At 44.8% G+C, this 17,257-nt stretch overlaps 1 protein-coding gene across 1 annotated transcript in view; it reads right to left on the minus strand.

Annotated features, from left to right (window-relative positions):
- DPP6 (dipeptidyl peptidase like 6) overlaps positions 1 to 17,257 on the minus strand; it is a 742,159-nt gene that overhangs the window by 174,124 nt on the left and 550,778 nt on the right. Inside the window, exon 7 of the mRNA XM_063099369.1 lies at positions 3,768 to 3,849. Within this exon, the coding sequence (XP_062955439.1) occupies positions 3,768 to 3,849 (82 nt within the window). The remainder of the gene's footprint in view (positions 1 to 3,767; positions 3,850 to 17,257) is intronic.

Consider the following 17,257-nt stretch of genomic DNA (forward strand, 5'->3'; position numbering starts at 1 on the left):
GAACGACCTCTCCCTGGTACTCACACCGCAGCCTTTCAGTCCCGGGAGACTACGGGGAAGTCGGCTTCCTCGTCTTGGCTGGAAGGCAGAGCCTGTGGCCGTTCCTTGGTTTCCGTGAGCCATGGTGGTTGGCATCACCACCTGCTCCTTTGGGGCACGCACGCTCATGAGGACAGCTCCGGCCCGGTCCCAGCGGGGTTCCTGGCGAACTGCTTTCCTTGCTCTTCCTTGTTCAGATTCTGAAGCTGTCTCTGTGGTGAAGATTTCCCAAAGGACTTACTAAGTACCCCTTTCAAAGCTGCTCATTTATCTCTATCATGGTAGCAAGCCAACCAAAGAGAGACCCACTCGCTTTGTGTCTGATCTTCGAAGTGTACCAGCAAAGACTCTAGCCCTGAATTCTTAATGTTGTCTGATGCTGTGCAATCTCATTTGCAAAAATTTCCATGGCACTTGTTTCCAAAGGAAAACACTATTATGCAACAAATTCGCACAGGTTCCCGAGGCTTGCCTGTTAACCCGCTAAGGCACCCTCAAGCGGCTTTAACTCAAATGTGCATCTTAAGAACATGGCAGCTGCCCTCAAAGTGTGTGTGTTTTTATTACATGTCCCTAGCAGAAATGACATATAAGGAAATAAAAGGATATTTCTTTTTTTTTTTGGTGGCTGGCTGACAGGGGGATTGAACCCTGGATGTCGGTGTTATCAGCAGCATGTTCTAACCAACTGAGCTAATCTGCCAGCATAAAAGGATATTTCTAAAACAGACACTTGAATCACATTCTAGGTTAGCCGAGACAAAACCTCATACAAATAGATAAACACTTACGGGGAAAGAACTTTGTGAAAAGATAAAAGAAACTTGGAGGAGCTCTCAGTGCAGGGAGAGTCATCCCAAGAGGATAAATGGAGAAAGGTATATTACACAGAAACATTTTGAAATAAGATGTCTTGAATGTAAATCTTTACCTGTACTGACCACTCCTGTTTGGAGGAAGAGGTGTCAAGGGGGAGACACTGTGTCAAACATTTCACATACATTTCCTCCTTTAATCCTATGCAATTGGGCCAAGTCCATTTTCCTGCTTCCAGGCTCAGTAGATGAAGTCGCCTTCTGGGCCCTTAGCAAATGTCCTGGAAACAATCCGGTTATCCGTGGTGGACAGCTCGTAGCCACAGGCCAGCACCGGGCAGACTCGGCAGAACCGAGGCCTCCCACGCTCTCTTCCCCCATCCTCTGATGACTCAGAGGCCACTCAGCGAGATTCATTACCGATGATGTGATTTAGTAAGACTTACTCTAAAGGGAAAGAGCCACTAACTGGAGACCACGTAGAGGCCTTAGAAGAAAATACCCTGATCCCACTCCTGGTGCCGTGGGTTGCCTTCCGGTGAGGGGTGGGGCTCCCAGCCACTGGCGCTGCTGCAACCTCTCAGCACCTGGAGGCCACGGTGTTGCGAAGCCCCGGTGCACTTCAACCACAGCTGTGCTCCCAGTGCCCAAAGGGGGATTACCCACCTCACCCTGACATGTCACCACTAGAGGAGAATTACTTTAGGGGGCAACATTTACTTTTTAAATAACATGGCAGTGAGGGATTTGTTGCTTGCCCCACTTAACAGGTGAGGGGCTGCAAGGCCTGCTCCTGAGTGGCCTGTTTCCTTTGCAGACATAGTGGGCACAGCAAGTACTTGTCCTTAGGGTGGTGGGGCCAGGGTCAGGCTTTCCCCAGTGGAGGACAACCAAGAGAGCACATGATCCCTTAAAACAAGGAAACTATGGCTCGCAGGCCAAACTGCCTGTGTTTATAATGTTTATAAATAAAGTTTTATTGAAACCCGACCACACCCATTCGTTTCTATCTTGTCTACAGCTGCTTTTGCACGAAACAGCACAGATGAGGAGTTGTGACAGAGACTGTGACCTGAAAAGCCTAAAACATTGACTACCTGGCCCTTTACTGAAGAAGGTTGCTGAGCCCTGCTCCAGAACATAGGACACCTTCTCAACCATGAGTTGTATGCCTCTTAACACTCAGTACAAGACTGCATAATAATAATCCAAAAGTTCAAATAAGTTAAGTACCTCAAAAATTCCATGAACATATTAGCACCTTTGGGACTAAACCCAAGTATTAGCAATTAACACTTACCTAAATACTCATTTCCTTGAAGCAGAAAAGAGGTTAAATGTCCCTCACCTTTAGTACCATCCTAGACCATAGCCACAGATTCTATTTATCTCCATCCAATTTTTTTATCCCTAAGTGGTTTGACAAGAACAGGTTAACTAATTAATGGATCTGTTTATGCATTTATTTTTCACCTCAATAAATATCTACTGAGCACCAAGCACTGTGCCAGGCACTGTGGAACACAAAGATGGAAAAGACTGACCTCTGGGACACACGTCAATAGGCAAGAAGAGAGCATGCATGATAGAAGCTTGCACAGCGAGTCATGGGGGCCTGAAGACGCCACTGGGCTGCGTGTGTGTGTGAGTGCGCTGGGGTGGGGGTCAGGAAGCTTTCTCAGAGAAGTTGACACCTATTTTGTTTGTGGCTACTTATTCTTTAAAAGATTGAACATGGTGACTTCTGTGATCACTTATCCCCACCCCCGTCCCCAAGGGAGTGTGGCATGAGTGTAAGTCAGTCAATTGTCCAAGAGGAAGCAGTGGCTTCAGGAAGGGGAGAAGCTGACTGAATAAGTGGTCTGGAGTGTCATCAACCTGAGGGCTCAAATGCCTTCCAAATCCTAGACATAATTCTGTGTGTGTGCCCGTGTATGCATATGCACACATGCACACACAACCTCTCCTTATGCAATTGTGAGCTAATGCTCCCTCATGCTGGACACTCCCACCAGAAGGCAGGACTGGGGTCCTAACTCTACCCAACTCTGGCCCATCTCCAGACGCAGATGGTGAGCTGTGAATCTACACGGTTGGAGATAACCACCGGGCCATGAGGGAAGGCAGCAGGGACGCCTGAGCAAGTGATCAAGTTTATGATGTCTTTTTCCTGATTACCCTAAAAGGTCAGACAATGGCCACCCAGTGAGGTTACACTTCCCATCCTCTCCCCACCAGTGGTGTGGTGAGGCTGGGGTGCCTGGGCTGCTGACGAGCAGTGGAATGCAGGGACAGCTCTCTGCGGAGGTGTGATGGTCACTTACACTGTCTGAATGACTGATGGATATCAGAAACCTCTTTGTTCAGGCCCTTTTCACTGTACCATCCTTGCTGTTCACAGTGTTTTGAAACATCTGTTTTGCCAGTTGGGTGGGAAACCCTGAAGATGTTTGCTTTAAAACCAAGAGGGCTGCAATACTATGGGGAATTTTGTGTGCTGATGCTGCTTGCAGAAGAGCTGGCCCCGTAACGACCAGCAAATCTACTTTCTTCCAAACCCCCTCCACAGAAGGAGCACCTTTCAGTGACTCTACGATTTTGATAACTACCATGTGCTGTCCTTTGGATGGAGTTTATCTGTTTGAGTTCACAGTAAATCTAGAGACCATACTCACAGCTACAGTCAGGAACCACCTGAGGGTATTGACAAGTACATACTATTCCAATTTTATGAGAATTCTCTATCTAAAAAAAAATGGCTGTTTTACATATTCAGACACCTTAGTGCTCTTATCCAAAATTTAATTGACACCTACAGAGCACATACAGGCTACGTTCAGTGAGATGCATTCCGCCTGGAAAACACGAACTTCATCACAATCAAAACAGGGTTCCCGGACTTGATGGGCTTACCAGCTGCTGGCCTTTAGGGCCCCACCCTGCATACTGAAGCCTGGCATTGCTGACTTCTGGCGGGTCCAGACTTTGGGGATCCCTGGAAAAACAAACAACAAACACACAAAAACAAAGCAAAATGTTGGGAACCAAGAATTTAAGATGCTATAATTTTATCCTCAGGGTGTAACTTACTCCTTTCTCCATCCATTACATTAGTTTCAGGAGCTTGCCTCTTGTGTTATTAAATAATATGTCTCACTCAGTCTCCGTTAGATTTCTTCAGATGTACATAATTTCCATGAAGCTGAGATAGCACTGCTTAACCCAAATAGTAAACACTCATCAAGAGAGAACATGCAGAGAGATCTATAGATCAATTTTTAAAACATCCAGGAGAGTCAAAATTGAAAATTGAAATGCACATCTATGCAGTAATAAATCCCCACAACTTATATCTTCCTTTTCGGTTCTCCTAGAAGACAGTTTTTATTGGGGGGGGGGTTGTTTTTTTAAGCATAATGCCAGGTCATTCTGACCTTCCCAAACCAGTGGTCTTGGGACAGATTTCACCCTTTGTTTTGTGTTGGTAGATACAGCTCTACAGAGAGAGAGAGAGAGAGAGAAAGAGAGAGAGGGAAAGGGGGGTAAATTGAGAGATTTTTTTCCTTTCAAACATCACTTATAGTTTTTATTCTTAATGTATTCACATGCAAAATACGACCACAACAAAATCCTATTCATGTACTTAAAGGTCATAATGAATAAAGGTCCTGGTAAAAAAAAAAAATAAGAAAAAGTAACATTTTCATAAGTGTTATATATTTTAGTATATTTTGTAGCTACTGCTGTCTTTGACACGTAGACAAGATGGATTTTCATATTTCTCTTGGATGACGCCACTCTGCATGAGGCATTACATCTGTGTTCTGCTGAGGAGGCCAGACTCTGTCAGGTGAGCACCTGTCACCTGGCTGTAAGATTTCTGGTGATGAAGACACAACTACAAATGTGCTCATTCATCTCTACAGAGAAAATGCTTGAATAATCTTCGAAAAAGGAAAATGCTGAATTTTAGGGTTTGCGTGAACAGAGGAGATGAGGCAAGAAGGGAAGGAAATTGAACTGGGTAAGGACATGCTGATTCAGGGCTTGACTCAGCAGAAAATCCTAAAATAATTGCTGAATACTACTACCAGGAAAAACCAGGGAGTACACGTAGGAGGGAAAAGAGTTCGGGAAGGCGAGAGAGTCCATAGTGCCCTGCTGTACTTTTAGATGAAGTTCCTGGGTTTGCAGAAACCCAGCAGACTGAAAATGGCATGTTATGAAGCTAAATGAAGGAGCACAGTAGCAGCAGGAATTGTCCGGGACAGCAGCTGCTGGGCAGGCAGGAGACATACTTGGAACCTAGGGAGTCTACACTGCAGGTCCAGGTGAACTTGTATGTCTCGAGTGTTTCAACGCATTTTCATAAACATGGCTGAGTTCCTCTTCAGCCTTGGTGTAGAGAAAGCCTTTCTAAGGATGACTCAAAATCCAGTATCAGTAAAATAAAAGACAAATAAATTTGACTTCATAAAACATTTAAAACCTTTGTATGACAAAATCAGTATAAACAAAAGACAACTGACAAATTGAGGGAAAATATTCATAACATATGCCAGGGGCAAATTGCTAATGCCCCTAGCATTTAAAGAACTCTAAAAATTGAGATTACAGAGGAAAAAAATGATAGAAATATGAGAGAAAAAAACCCCATGAACAGACAATTCACAAAATAGGCATAAAAATGCCCGTCGAGCATAAGAAAAAGTACTCAAATGCACATAAAATTAGAGAAATAGAAATTAAAACTATACTGATATATCATTCCTCACCTGTGAGACTGGCCTAAAAAGGACAGAAAGGAAATGACACGTGGTGCTCGTAGGGCTGTGGGAAACGGGCTCTCGTGCCCTGCTGGTGGGAATACAAATTGGTCCAATCACTTCAGAGGGAAATTTGGCAATACCTAATTAGATATACACTTAACTTTTGTCCTAGCAATCCCACTTCTAGGACATCTCTTAGAAGATACACTTCCAGTAACAGAAAAATACATGTGCACAGGGTTGTATTTGTTGCAAATTTATTTTCAGTTACAGAATATTGGAAACAATATGTGGTTAAATAAACCACATCTGATGCATTCTCCTTTTAAGGCTGAATAGAATTAGTAGAGAAAAGAATGGTTGGTTACCAGAGGTGGGGGATAGGAAGGGCATGTGGAGAGGTCAGTCAAAGGGTACAAAGTTTTAGTGATGGGAGAAATAAGTTTTTAAGATCTACTGAACAGCATGGTGACTGTAGTTAATAGCAATGTAATTATATTTCAAAATTGCTAAGAGTAGATTTTAAATGCCTCACCACAATAAAAAGGTAAATATGTGAGATGATGAATATATTAATTAGCTTGAGCTAATCATTCTATAATGTATACATATATCAAAACATCACATTGCACTCCATAAATACACAACTGTTGTGTGTCAATTAAAAAACAAAACAAAACTATGGTACATCCATATGGTGAAGCATGGTGCAGCTGTAAAAAAGAGTAAAGATCTTTAAAAACTGATATGGAGCGATTTCCATGATGGACTTACACAAAGCCCCAAATATGTATAGTATGTTATCCATCAGATAAGAAAGGAATATAAGAAAATATACACATATCAAGTCATTGGTGAAAAAAGAAATATAGGAAGCAGAAACCAGAAACCAGAGATTGGTTACTCATAGGGGGTGGGTAAAAAAAGGGTGGAAAGAAGCAGGAATTAGAAATAGGGTCGCTGGGATGAGGACTCTGCGTATATTTTTTTGTACAACCCCAAGTCTTAGACCAGGATAGGGTTTCACATACTCTTCACATAATCCCAACATGACACAATTAAAAACAAACAGGATGTTGGGAAATCCAAAATGGAACAGAAATACTAACAGAAGAACAAAACCCTATTACAAGTGAAACACCAACTACGCTAAACGAGAGGAAGACAATACGTACCTACCAGTAACTCTGGAGACAGTATTTTGAGTGGGTAGTGTCAAGCTAACGATAAAAAGAACTGAAAATAAACGCTGCAGTTCAGTGAGTAAATGCGTTTCTCATAGAGGTTTGTGTTATCAGTTCTGAAACCACTTTACATGTATACTGGAACTGAACAAATATGCCAAAATGTATGTATATTGGCGATAAAGAGAGCCAGCTCTCTCACCGTTGGAGAAAAAAGTTGCAAGGAAAGAGGAAGGCTAAAGTAAGTTATGTGAAGTTGGACTGAAATCAGAGGTATCAGTATAAACTCACATCCTTCGATAGACCCCAAATACAGATATATGTGTAGTCTGTGGGTGAGAGTCCGTAGGACATAATCACTGCCCTAGTTCTGTCCACTGAGAAGTCCTAGAAGCAATGAGCACAGCCAGCACCAGACCTTGGTCTCTAAACACCATTCTCCAATAAAAGGAAATAGGGCTCCTGGAGAAGTGACTGTATCCAGGCTGGGTCAGGGGAAATACAGGATGAGTCCAGAACATCTTATATGGCCAGAAAGTAAGTGCTGCAGATTGGATGCTCCCCCAACCTCAATGAGGCTTAATCCCACGGTAACCATTGAGGGTGGGAAATCCTAGTATGGTCATTGAAAGGTGGGGCCTGGAAGAGGTGATTGGATTGCAGGACCATGTTGTAGTGAATGGGTTAGTAATGGTGGTCAGTGGTGTGGTTCTGAGGGCTTCAAAAGGAGAGTGAATGAGGAGGTTGGTCTCTGTCTCCCTGTCTCTTTCTCTCTGTTCTTCTATTTTCTGCCATCTGAGACCCCTGGGTCACTGTTGCCACAACCAAGACCCTCACCAGATGTGTTCCTGCACTCTGGACTTCCCACCCCCAAAACTGTAAGCAATAGACTTTGTTTTCTTATAAATCACACAGTTCTAAATATTTTGTTATAAGCAACAGAAATGGACTAATACAGTAAGGAAATACTAAAAAAAAGATAGGGGTTTGTTGAAAGAACAGCAAAGCTAACCTAAAGGAGGTCCTAAATTGGCCAAAGCCAGAATAATTTAAACAAGAAAAAAATTAATGATAGCATTGGGTTAAGCCATAGAATAAAATAAATATCCATGAGTCCATACTAATATAAATAAATAACCCAATAAATAAAAAAGCCAGGGAGAAGAATTAGTTCTCCCCACAACAGAATTCTAATTAAAAATGTAGAAGGAAAGAAGGAAATAGAATCACCTTTAGACTAAAACTACAGTAATAAGTGTTGCAGACCAGATCCACTGGAGGATGCTAAAATTAGTAGGGAATAGTTTGACAGGATTTGCACAGTCTCAGTATCTTCCCGAAGATACACTGTAAAGCTGCTTTACAGTGGGGAAACCCGGCAACAGCAACTTGACCAAGGGGTCAAGGTCAGTATCGCCAGCACCAGACCCCTCAACACCAAGAGCCCTTTTGATACCGTGCACTGGGAAGGACACAGCATCATTTACATGGTATCTTTACCAAAAGTGCATAACCTCACCTGACATGAGAAACATGGGAAAATCCCACATTGACACTCCAAATAAAGGACCAGGACTCTTCAACAGTGTATGGTTATGAAAGACAGGGAAAGAGTGAGGGAATGTGACCAGTGGGAGGGCACTAAGGAGAAAGAACGAAGGCAGAGGAGGTCCTGGGACAGAGAGAGGACGTTGGCAGAGAAGTCAGTAAAATTCAATAAGGTTTGTAGTTGAGTAATAACATACCAACATTAAATTTCTATTCTTCACCGTTATACTGAGGTTATGACATGTGTTAACACTAGGTGAAGTGGTATGAGGAATATAGAAAATTCTTTGCACTATTTTTGCAACTTTTACTTAAGTTATTCAAGAAAAAATCATTCAAAATAAAAAGTCAAAAAAGGGAATGTCTATAGCTTCTATCTCATTGGCTATAAAAATTGTTATAGGAAGGAATGAAAAGTTAGATAATTTCCCTCTCAACATAGTGTGATCTAGATGTTACAAACTGAAAAAGATAAAGATTACTTCCATATCCAGCACAGCGTAAGCATTCAATACGTGCATCTGAATAAGTATATAGATGCGTAAATATAAATAGTTTGCAGAGGCGGCTCTCAGCAAAGATCCTTTGCAAATTTAGAGACTAATCTAATGAATTCACTTGACCCGGGTTTACTTGACATTTTCTAAGGACAGAGGGCAGAATAGGACAGCAGAAAGAAAAAGTTAACCCCATAGCCTTACCTAATATTGAAATTCACTTTGTTAGATTGTGATTTCCAATAGGAGTCTAGGATATTCAGGAAAGGCAGGGGATTGGCCTCTCTTTAATCTGGCAAGTGTAAATTCCTATGAATGCTAACTGGAAATGGCATCTTCAAGAGGAAAAAGTGCCTCATGAGACTCATGAGCACCAGGGCCGATATGCCATGGTGACAAATGCATTCCCATCTCATCACCTTTACTCATCTGTGCACAGGGAGGCCTTTACTTCCTCCCTGAAGCTAACATGCATTTCCTTCCCTCACACCAATGCTTTAGAGGATTTTCCACAGCATGACAGCAGAACGGAAGACCCATAGACCAAAAGGCCGAATCCTAGGTCCAGTCTATGACACACAGAGCACACGACTTTATGCAGCTCTCTAAGCCTCGGCTGCTTCTCTTGAGAAATGGGGACAATGTCTACCTTTCTCCTACAGAATGGTCATGAAAACCAAGAGAAAAATGAATATTAATTTATAAACTTACATACTCTACAGATGTAATTATCTTCTTTTTGCTAGCTAGTGAATCTCTCAACCTTTCTCTGTCTCCATAAGTTTAACAAAATGCCAGGAGCAAGTTGCCTGCCAGAGCTGCAGCAAAGGGTCTTAATGAAAACCCCAGGGTGCTCCCCCAGGGACTGCTGTGAAGCAGTGTAAAGAATTCCAAGAAGCTGCAAATTTAATTCCAAATTCTCCCACTAACTAACATAGGGCTCGGGGCAATAGAGTTACTTAACCCAAGTTTGTTTCCCTTTCCCTTGTATAAAATGAGGATGATAATATTCGCCTCATCCATCATATTCTGGGTGAAAACTGTTAGCACAGAGTGTACCTGGCAGATATTCGATAAATGCCAGTTTATTCATGGATAAACTGGTAAGTAATTAATTTGACCACATAGTATAACACACACACGTATGTGTATGTGTGTGCGCATTCAACCTTTCACCTAATTAGTGAAAGGTTAGTAGGTCCAAATGGTCGCATACTGAAAAACGTTAATGCAACCACTATCTATATGTAATTTTTTAAAAGGCCCAATAATGTATCAGATGAAAGGTTAAGTTTACTCCATGGAACTCAGCAGCTAAAACAAACGGCCTAAATCCCTGTGTCTGGTGGGAGGTGGGGTTTGGGGTCTCAGCCCTCAGTCATGCTCCCATACTTGCTTCTATATAATAAATCACTATTTCTGCACTGGAACTTGGGATGGTTTCAGATCCTTTTGCTTTCAGGTTAAAAGAGGATTTTAGGGTGACCTCTTCCAACTTGCCCTCCATGGTGGGGGTCCCTTCATCAGTGAGCCCCTTGGCCTTCCATCCTCTGTTCCAATCTCCCGTCAAAGGGCTTCCCTCACACAATTCTTTCTCTGCCCCAGCCCAGCAAACACCCAGTTTGGTTTTATGCTGAATCTGCCTCCTCCACATCAATACCTTACAATGGAGACTGACCAGAGAAATGCACAGGGCTAAACATAACCTGGGCTGGCTACTAACCACTCCCGCCATCACCACGATGCTTGGTCAGTCAGTCTTGATGATAATTTCAGCCCTGCCTGCTCTCTGTGTCTCATCCCTCTTCCTGCCGCCCCTGACTAAAGCAGACGACCACAGAGGTGCATGCAGGAAGGATCACTGTTCCGGTCCCCACTTGGGAAGAACCTGTCATTCGTCCACCCGAGGTGTGACAGCCTGGCACTTCCACTCACGCAGGGCTCCACCTTGGGCAGGCTTTGCTCTGAGTCCTCTCCTGGGATGTCCCAGGTGGTCCCATCTGCATGCTCGGAGGCTCCTCCACCAAGTCCTGCTTCCTCCCCCTTTCCCCTCTCTGCCCTCATGTTTGCATCATGGCCTGAAGGCTCTTGCTCCTGGGCCCGCTTGCTGCCCCTTTTGCCTTCCCCAGTGTCACTCTCAGCAAACCTCCTGCACACGCCGCCTTTGCTTCTGGAGGACCAGTGGCCCTGGCTGTCACTTCCCCGCAGGAGGATGCTCGCTCTGCAGCACAGCACACGGGTTAGGGTCAGCCTCCTTTTCCATTTCAGCCCAGAGCCATCGAATCCTTTGCTTTCCATTCACCTCCTTAGTAAGCCTTTATTACTTATCATTTTAAAATGAATAAGGTTTACTTTTTAAAGCAGTTCTAAGTTGTCAGAAAAAACAAACAAAGAAAACCCCAAACCACAGAGAGTTCCCATACACTCCCTCTTCCCCTGCCCTCAGGGTCTGAAATTATTAATATCTTGCATTATTTTGGTGCATTTGTTACAATTGATAAACCAGTTCTGATACTTTATTATTAACTAAACCCCATAGTTTGCGTTGGCGTTCACTCTGCCTGGAATGTTCTATGGGTTTTGACAAGCGCATAAGGTCGTGTCTGCACCACTGCAGTGTCGTGAGGAAGAGCTGCCCTGTCCTGAAAACCCCGCGTGCTCCACTTTTCCACCTCCCCTCTCTTCCCTGTCCCCAGCCCTGCAACCGCTGACATTTCTCGTGCCTCCATGGCTTTGCCTTTCCTAGAACGTCCTACAGTTGGGGTCATCCTGAACGCAGCCTTTTCGGGCTGGCTTCTTTCTCTGATGAACATGCCTTTGAGGCTTCTCCAGCCCCAGGGCTTTCCCGCTCATGCCCCTTCTGGCTTCACCCTCTCTTTGTTCTTACTCCTTCCCTGAAGCTGTTCTCCCATCTAGGTTCAAAATGCATGAAATAAAACAAACGAAAAGCTATCCAAATCCAGGGGCCACGCTCTGACCTTCCGCCCCGGCCCCGCCCCAGTGCAGTGTGGCGCCCATCCCATCGTGAGGCTGAATGTGCTCGTCCTAAGTGCTCCCACCTCCTTCCAAGTGCCAGATGGAGTGGCCTCCCTCCATCCTGGCCTCGCGTGGCCTCTCTGTGCTCGGCGCTGCCCACGCCACCTCGTCTTGGTTCCCACGACCCTCCCCTCTCCCGGCTCTCCTACCACGTCCTTCATGGGCCTTGTTCTCTTCCGTGGGAATCTGCTTCTTCTGCCCACTCTTTAGAAGTGAGTGTCCTGGGCTTCCAGGCAGCGCCCGCTCCTCTCATCCCACCCCCACCCACCTCCATCACTATCACATTCTTCCGCAGTTCCTATTCCGAGGCGCACCCACACCACATCGCTGGCCCAGTCTCACCCCAAACTTTAGAGTGCATACAGGGCACCTGCACAGAGTTACTCCACACGTCCTCAAGGTTGACACGTGTGAAACTGAGCACTTCATCGTTCTCCACGTCCCCTTTCTCTGGTGGTGGCACCACAATCCACCCAGTCACGCAAGCTGGACACCTGCTGCAGGCCTCTGCAAGATCAACCAGCCAGAACCATTTGTTGTGGGTCACATTGTGTCCCCCCAGAGACATACTGAAGCCCCAACTTCCAGTACCTCTGAATGTGGCCATATTTGGAAATCAGGTCTTTGCAAATGTTATCAAGTTAGAATAAGGTAATACTGCACTAGGGTGGGCCCTAATCCAATAACAGGTGAAACAAGAAGAGCAGACACTCAGATAGACACGTGGGGAGAACGGCATGTGAAGACAGAAGCACAGATTAGGCTAATTCATGTACAAACCCAAGAACACCAAGGTCTGATCACATCCACCAGAAGCGAGGAAGAGGCAAGGAGAGAGGCTCCCCTAGAGCCTTCGAGGGGAGCAGGACCCTGCCCGAACCTTGATTTCCGACTCTGGCCTCTAGGACTGTGAGACGATGCATATCTGTAGTTTTAAGCCACTCAGTTAGTGGTCATTTGTTACTGCAGCCCTTGGAAACTGCGATACCCTTCATTTCTTAGATAAACTGAGTCCCAAAGTGATTTGCTCAAACCCACAGCTGAGTAGCTTCTGTTTGAAGATTTGGTCAAAGAGGAAAAAAAAAACTTTGACTTAAGGAACATAGCAGAAAGACCCTCAGAGAGCAAGGCAACAGCAAGCCCTGCGGGAGTTTATCTCTAGCCCTCCTCGTGGGACACACTCTTCCATCAAAGGAGAAATAGGGATTCTACTTTCGCACACGTAGGGGAATTAGAAGTGCCCTCGCCTTAAGGCCAAGATCTAATTCATTGCCATCAAATGATTTTCCATCATGTAACTGGATTATTCTGAAATTCTTGGTGTGTGTGTGTGTGTGTGTGTGTGTGTGTGTGTGAGAGAGAGAGAGAGAGAGAGAGAGAGAGAGAGAGAGAGAGAGAGAGAGCGCACAAAGGTATATGTTGATTTATTTTGGAGCTGTTTAGTGCCCCTCCTCCATTTTCTTTATTTTTATTTATTAATTCATTTTAAAGAATCTGTGGCAGGCTCTGTGATAAATCATCTCCAGTGTAGAGATGGATTGGTAAAAAAGATGATTAAGGAAGAATAAAATGATCTGGACTTACTATATCTCAAAATAATCATGCAATCCATTCTGATTTTGCTTATTTGAGCAATAAACAAAACAGGGCATAAATCATGTTGAATTTTGAAAAGTAAATCAGTGCAGCAAAGTTTACCCATTTATCTTCCTAAGCTATTTTGAGAGTTTGAAAACTTTCCAACTTCCAACTCCAACAATATTTAAAAAAACAAAAACGAAAACCTAAAATTTGCTTTTCTGACTCTTAACCTTTCATGGCTAAAGACAAAAAAAATATCATTTTTCAACATCACATAATACATGTTTTTTGAGTCCTTCCATGTACTTAGCATGGTGAGTGACATAAAGATGTGAGATACACTCCCAAGTCCTGGAGGAGCACCTGACACACAGTAAATACTCAATAAGTACTAATTGAACAATAAATAAATGGATGGATGGACTAATAATTGGAATCTAGTGTAACCTCCAATTACTAATTGCTTAAGGTCACTAATAACTTAAACTCACGCAGCACTTAAAGATTTGTGCTGCCATTCCTTTTATTTTTTAATTTTATTTTGATGGATAGCAGTTCCTAATATATCTTTATACACACACATAAAATCTGCATAATGTTTTTTTAAAAGATTGTTTACCATACGTACAGGTGGGGTACAAAGTTGACTTTCAGTAGTTGTGTACAATGTATCATGGTCAGATCAGTATAGTTAGCTTTTTCATCATTACACGATCAGTCTTTGTGTCCATTAACCAGTTTCTCATTAACCCCCTCCCTTTGCCCCTCCTCCTGTCCCCTTTTCCACCTCTAGTAACCACCGCTCTTTTCTCTCTTTCTAAAAGTTCAGTATACTATTGAGATTGCTGTCTCTCTCTCTCTCTCTCTCTCTCTCTCATTTATTTGTTTATTTATGGATTTGGCTCCCACTCATGAGTGAGAACATGTGTTATTTCTCTTTCTACACTTGGATTGTTTCACTTTGAATAATTTTCTCTAGGCTCATCCACGTTGCTGCAAATGGTAGAATATCATTCTTTTTTATGGCAGAGTAGTATTCCTTTGTGTATATGTACCACACTTTCCTTGTCCAGTCATCCACTGATGGACATTTAGGTGGGTTCCAACTCTTGGGTATTGTAAATAGAGCTGCAATGAACATGGGAGAGCAGGTTTTTCTTCCACATGATGATTTCCATTCCTCTGGATATATCCCCAGAAGAGGGATGGCTGGGTCATACGGTAGATCTATCTGCAATTGTTTGAGGAACCTCCATACTGTTTTCCGTAGAGGATGCGCTAATTTACAGTCCCAACAGTGTAGAAGAGTTCCCCTTTCTCTGCATCCTCACCAGCATTTGTTATTCTGTCTTTTTTTATAATAGCCAGTCTCACTGGGGTCAGCTGATATATCAGTGTGGTTTTGATTTGCATTTCTCTGGTGACTAGTGATGTTGAACATTTTTTCATATACCTATTGGCCATTCATATGTACTCCTTTGAAAAATTTCTATTCAGCTCCATTGTCCATGTTTTAATTGGATTATTTGGGTTTTTTTTTTTTTTACTGTAAAGTTGTTTGAGCTCTTTGTATATTCTGGTTATTAATCCCTTGCTGGATATACAGTTTGCAAATATTTTCTCCCATTCTGCAGGTTGTCTTTTCGCTCTGTTGATTGTTTCCTTTGCGCGGGACCTGAGCAGGGCTGCAGAGGAGCTCCACTGTCCCCAATGGCCCTGGAGGGAAGTTGGCCCGACCCCACTCGTTTCTGTCACCACATCCTGTGGCTAGGGAGCGCTCCTCAAAAACAGGTGTAAAAGAACCCAGCTCCAGGCAAAACTAATGCTAAGTTCTGGTGTCTCTCAGCTCGGCCTCCGTCCCTCCAGGAAGCCCAGAGGGGCACCCCGACCCCAGGCTCACCGTCCAGATGGCTTTGAGTGATGCGGAACCTTCCATGCTCTTTTCCCTACATCACAGGGCGCCTCTTCCTGGTCTCGTTCCTTCAAGCCCTGCTTTCTAAGAACAGACCCCAGGTGAGTGTGCCCAACACACAGAACACCTCTCAGGTGGGAACAACACCTTAGCTCCTGCTGTTCCATGTAAGGAAAAGTAAGTTCTTGGGACTCAGATGAGGGCGGGAATCCCAGGATCACCACTCACAAGCTGTGCAGCTCTAGGGCAAATCTCTGAACCTTTCTGACTTCTGTTTTCTCCTCCGTGAGGTGGGTCATTCCTCATGGGCTATTACAAGGATAAACGAGGGGATGAATGTAAAAGCTTAGCACAGCACCTGGAGGCTGGAAATCAGTCTGCTGCGCTTTTGCTGCAGCTGCTGGAGATGGAGACAGGCAGGAGGAGGAGGAAGAAGAAAGACGTGTGGAATCCATCTGTTCAAGGTCTGTGCAAAATGAGATGGTCTGTCTCATCTGCGGCGCTGAGGCGACTCCTGCAGCTTCAGGAGCCACGTGCCCTGCCGAAGTTGGATCAGCTCCTCTGCAGGACACAGGGTAGCCACCAGCGTTCTTACAGTGAGTTACAAGACAGACTTGTTTACCTTCTCATAAAGTTCACCTTACACCATACGGCATTAAACACAGGATTTTGATCGCTTCCAGGGCTTTTTTTGTTCCTGCCCATCAGTAAAATCCCATTACAAACAGAAGGACGCAAGGAGGCCGCCCTGAAGTTCAGGCCGAGAGGAAGCCAGTGAATTCTCCAGGCTTATGTCAGCAGCAAAATGAAATCCCAGCCTTGGAGAGAGGAAAATTGGAGGTTTCAAAGAGAAGCCCTTTAAAAAATGGATAGATGTTAATGTAGCCGCTGCAGAAGGCCCTTGCCTTCCCCTCCCACTGGGAGGGTCATTTCCCTTCAGACCCTTCTCGGAGGCCTCTTTACTTTCTCAACCAATTTACCCGCATCAGCTCTGACACTGGGAAAATCTGCTCTCACCGGCCTCGAGAACAATTCACTCAAAGCCTTAGCTCAAGATGCAGTTTCGGTGAACGTAAGTGCTGTGAAAAATCCAGCAGAAATGGAGAACTGGGCAGCTCCACAGCAGCGTGTGCGTCTCAGTGAGACTCACAGACAACGCGGGCTCTGCACGGCTCTCAGCAGGACACCGGGACTGCTGGGCACATGCCATCCCAGGGGCACATGCCATCCCAGTGGCCCATGGCCCTGACAGTGCGCACACGTGTGTTCTGCACACGGGGGTAGCAGGATCTGACAATGCACACATGTGTGTTCTGCACACGTGGAGGGAGGGGGATCTGACAATGCACACGTGTGTGTTCTGCACACGTGGAGGGAGGAGGATCTGACAATGCACACGCGTGTGTTCTGCACACGTGGAGGGAGGGGGATCTCACAATGCACACGCGTGTGTTCTGCACACGTGGAGGGAGGGGGATCTGACAATGCACACGCGTGTTCTGCACACGTGGAGGGAGGAGGATCTGACAATGCACACGCGTGTGTTCTGCACACGTGGAGGGAGGGGGATCTCACAATGCACACGCGTGTGTTCTGCACACGTGGAGGGAGGGGGATCTGACAATGCACACGCGTGTGTTCTGCACACATGGAGGGAGGGGGATCTGACAATGCACACGCGTGTGTTCTGCACACATGGAGGGAGGGGGATCTGACAATGCACACGCGTGTGTTCTGCACACATGGAGGGAGGGGGATCTCACAATGCACACGCGTGTGTTCTGCACACGTGGAGGGAGGGGGATCTCACAATGCACACACACGTGTCCTGCACCCTGGGAGGAAGGTAGCGCTCCAGGCCATGCACTCCTGGTCC

Source organism: Cynocephalus volans, chromosome 6 (genome assembly GCF_027409185.1).
Source record: "Cynocephalus volans isolate mCynVol1 chromosome 6, mCynVol1.pri, whole genome shotgun sequence".
Classification (NCBI taxonomy): Eukaryota; Metazoa; Chordata; class Mammalia; order Dermoptera; family Cynocephalidae; genus Cynocephalus; species Cynocephalus volans.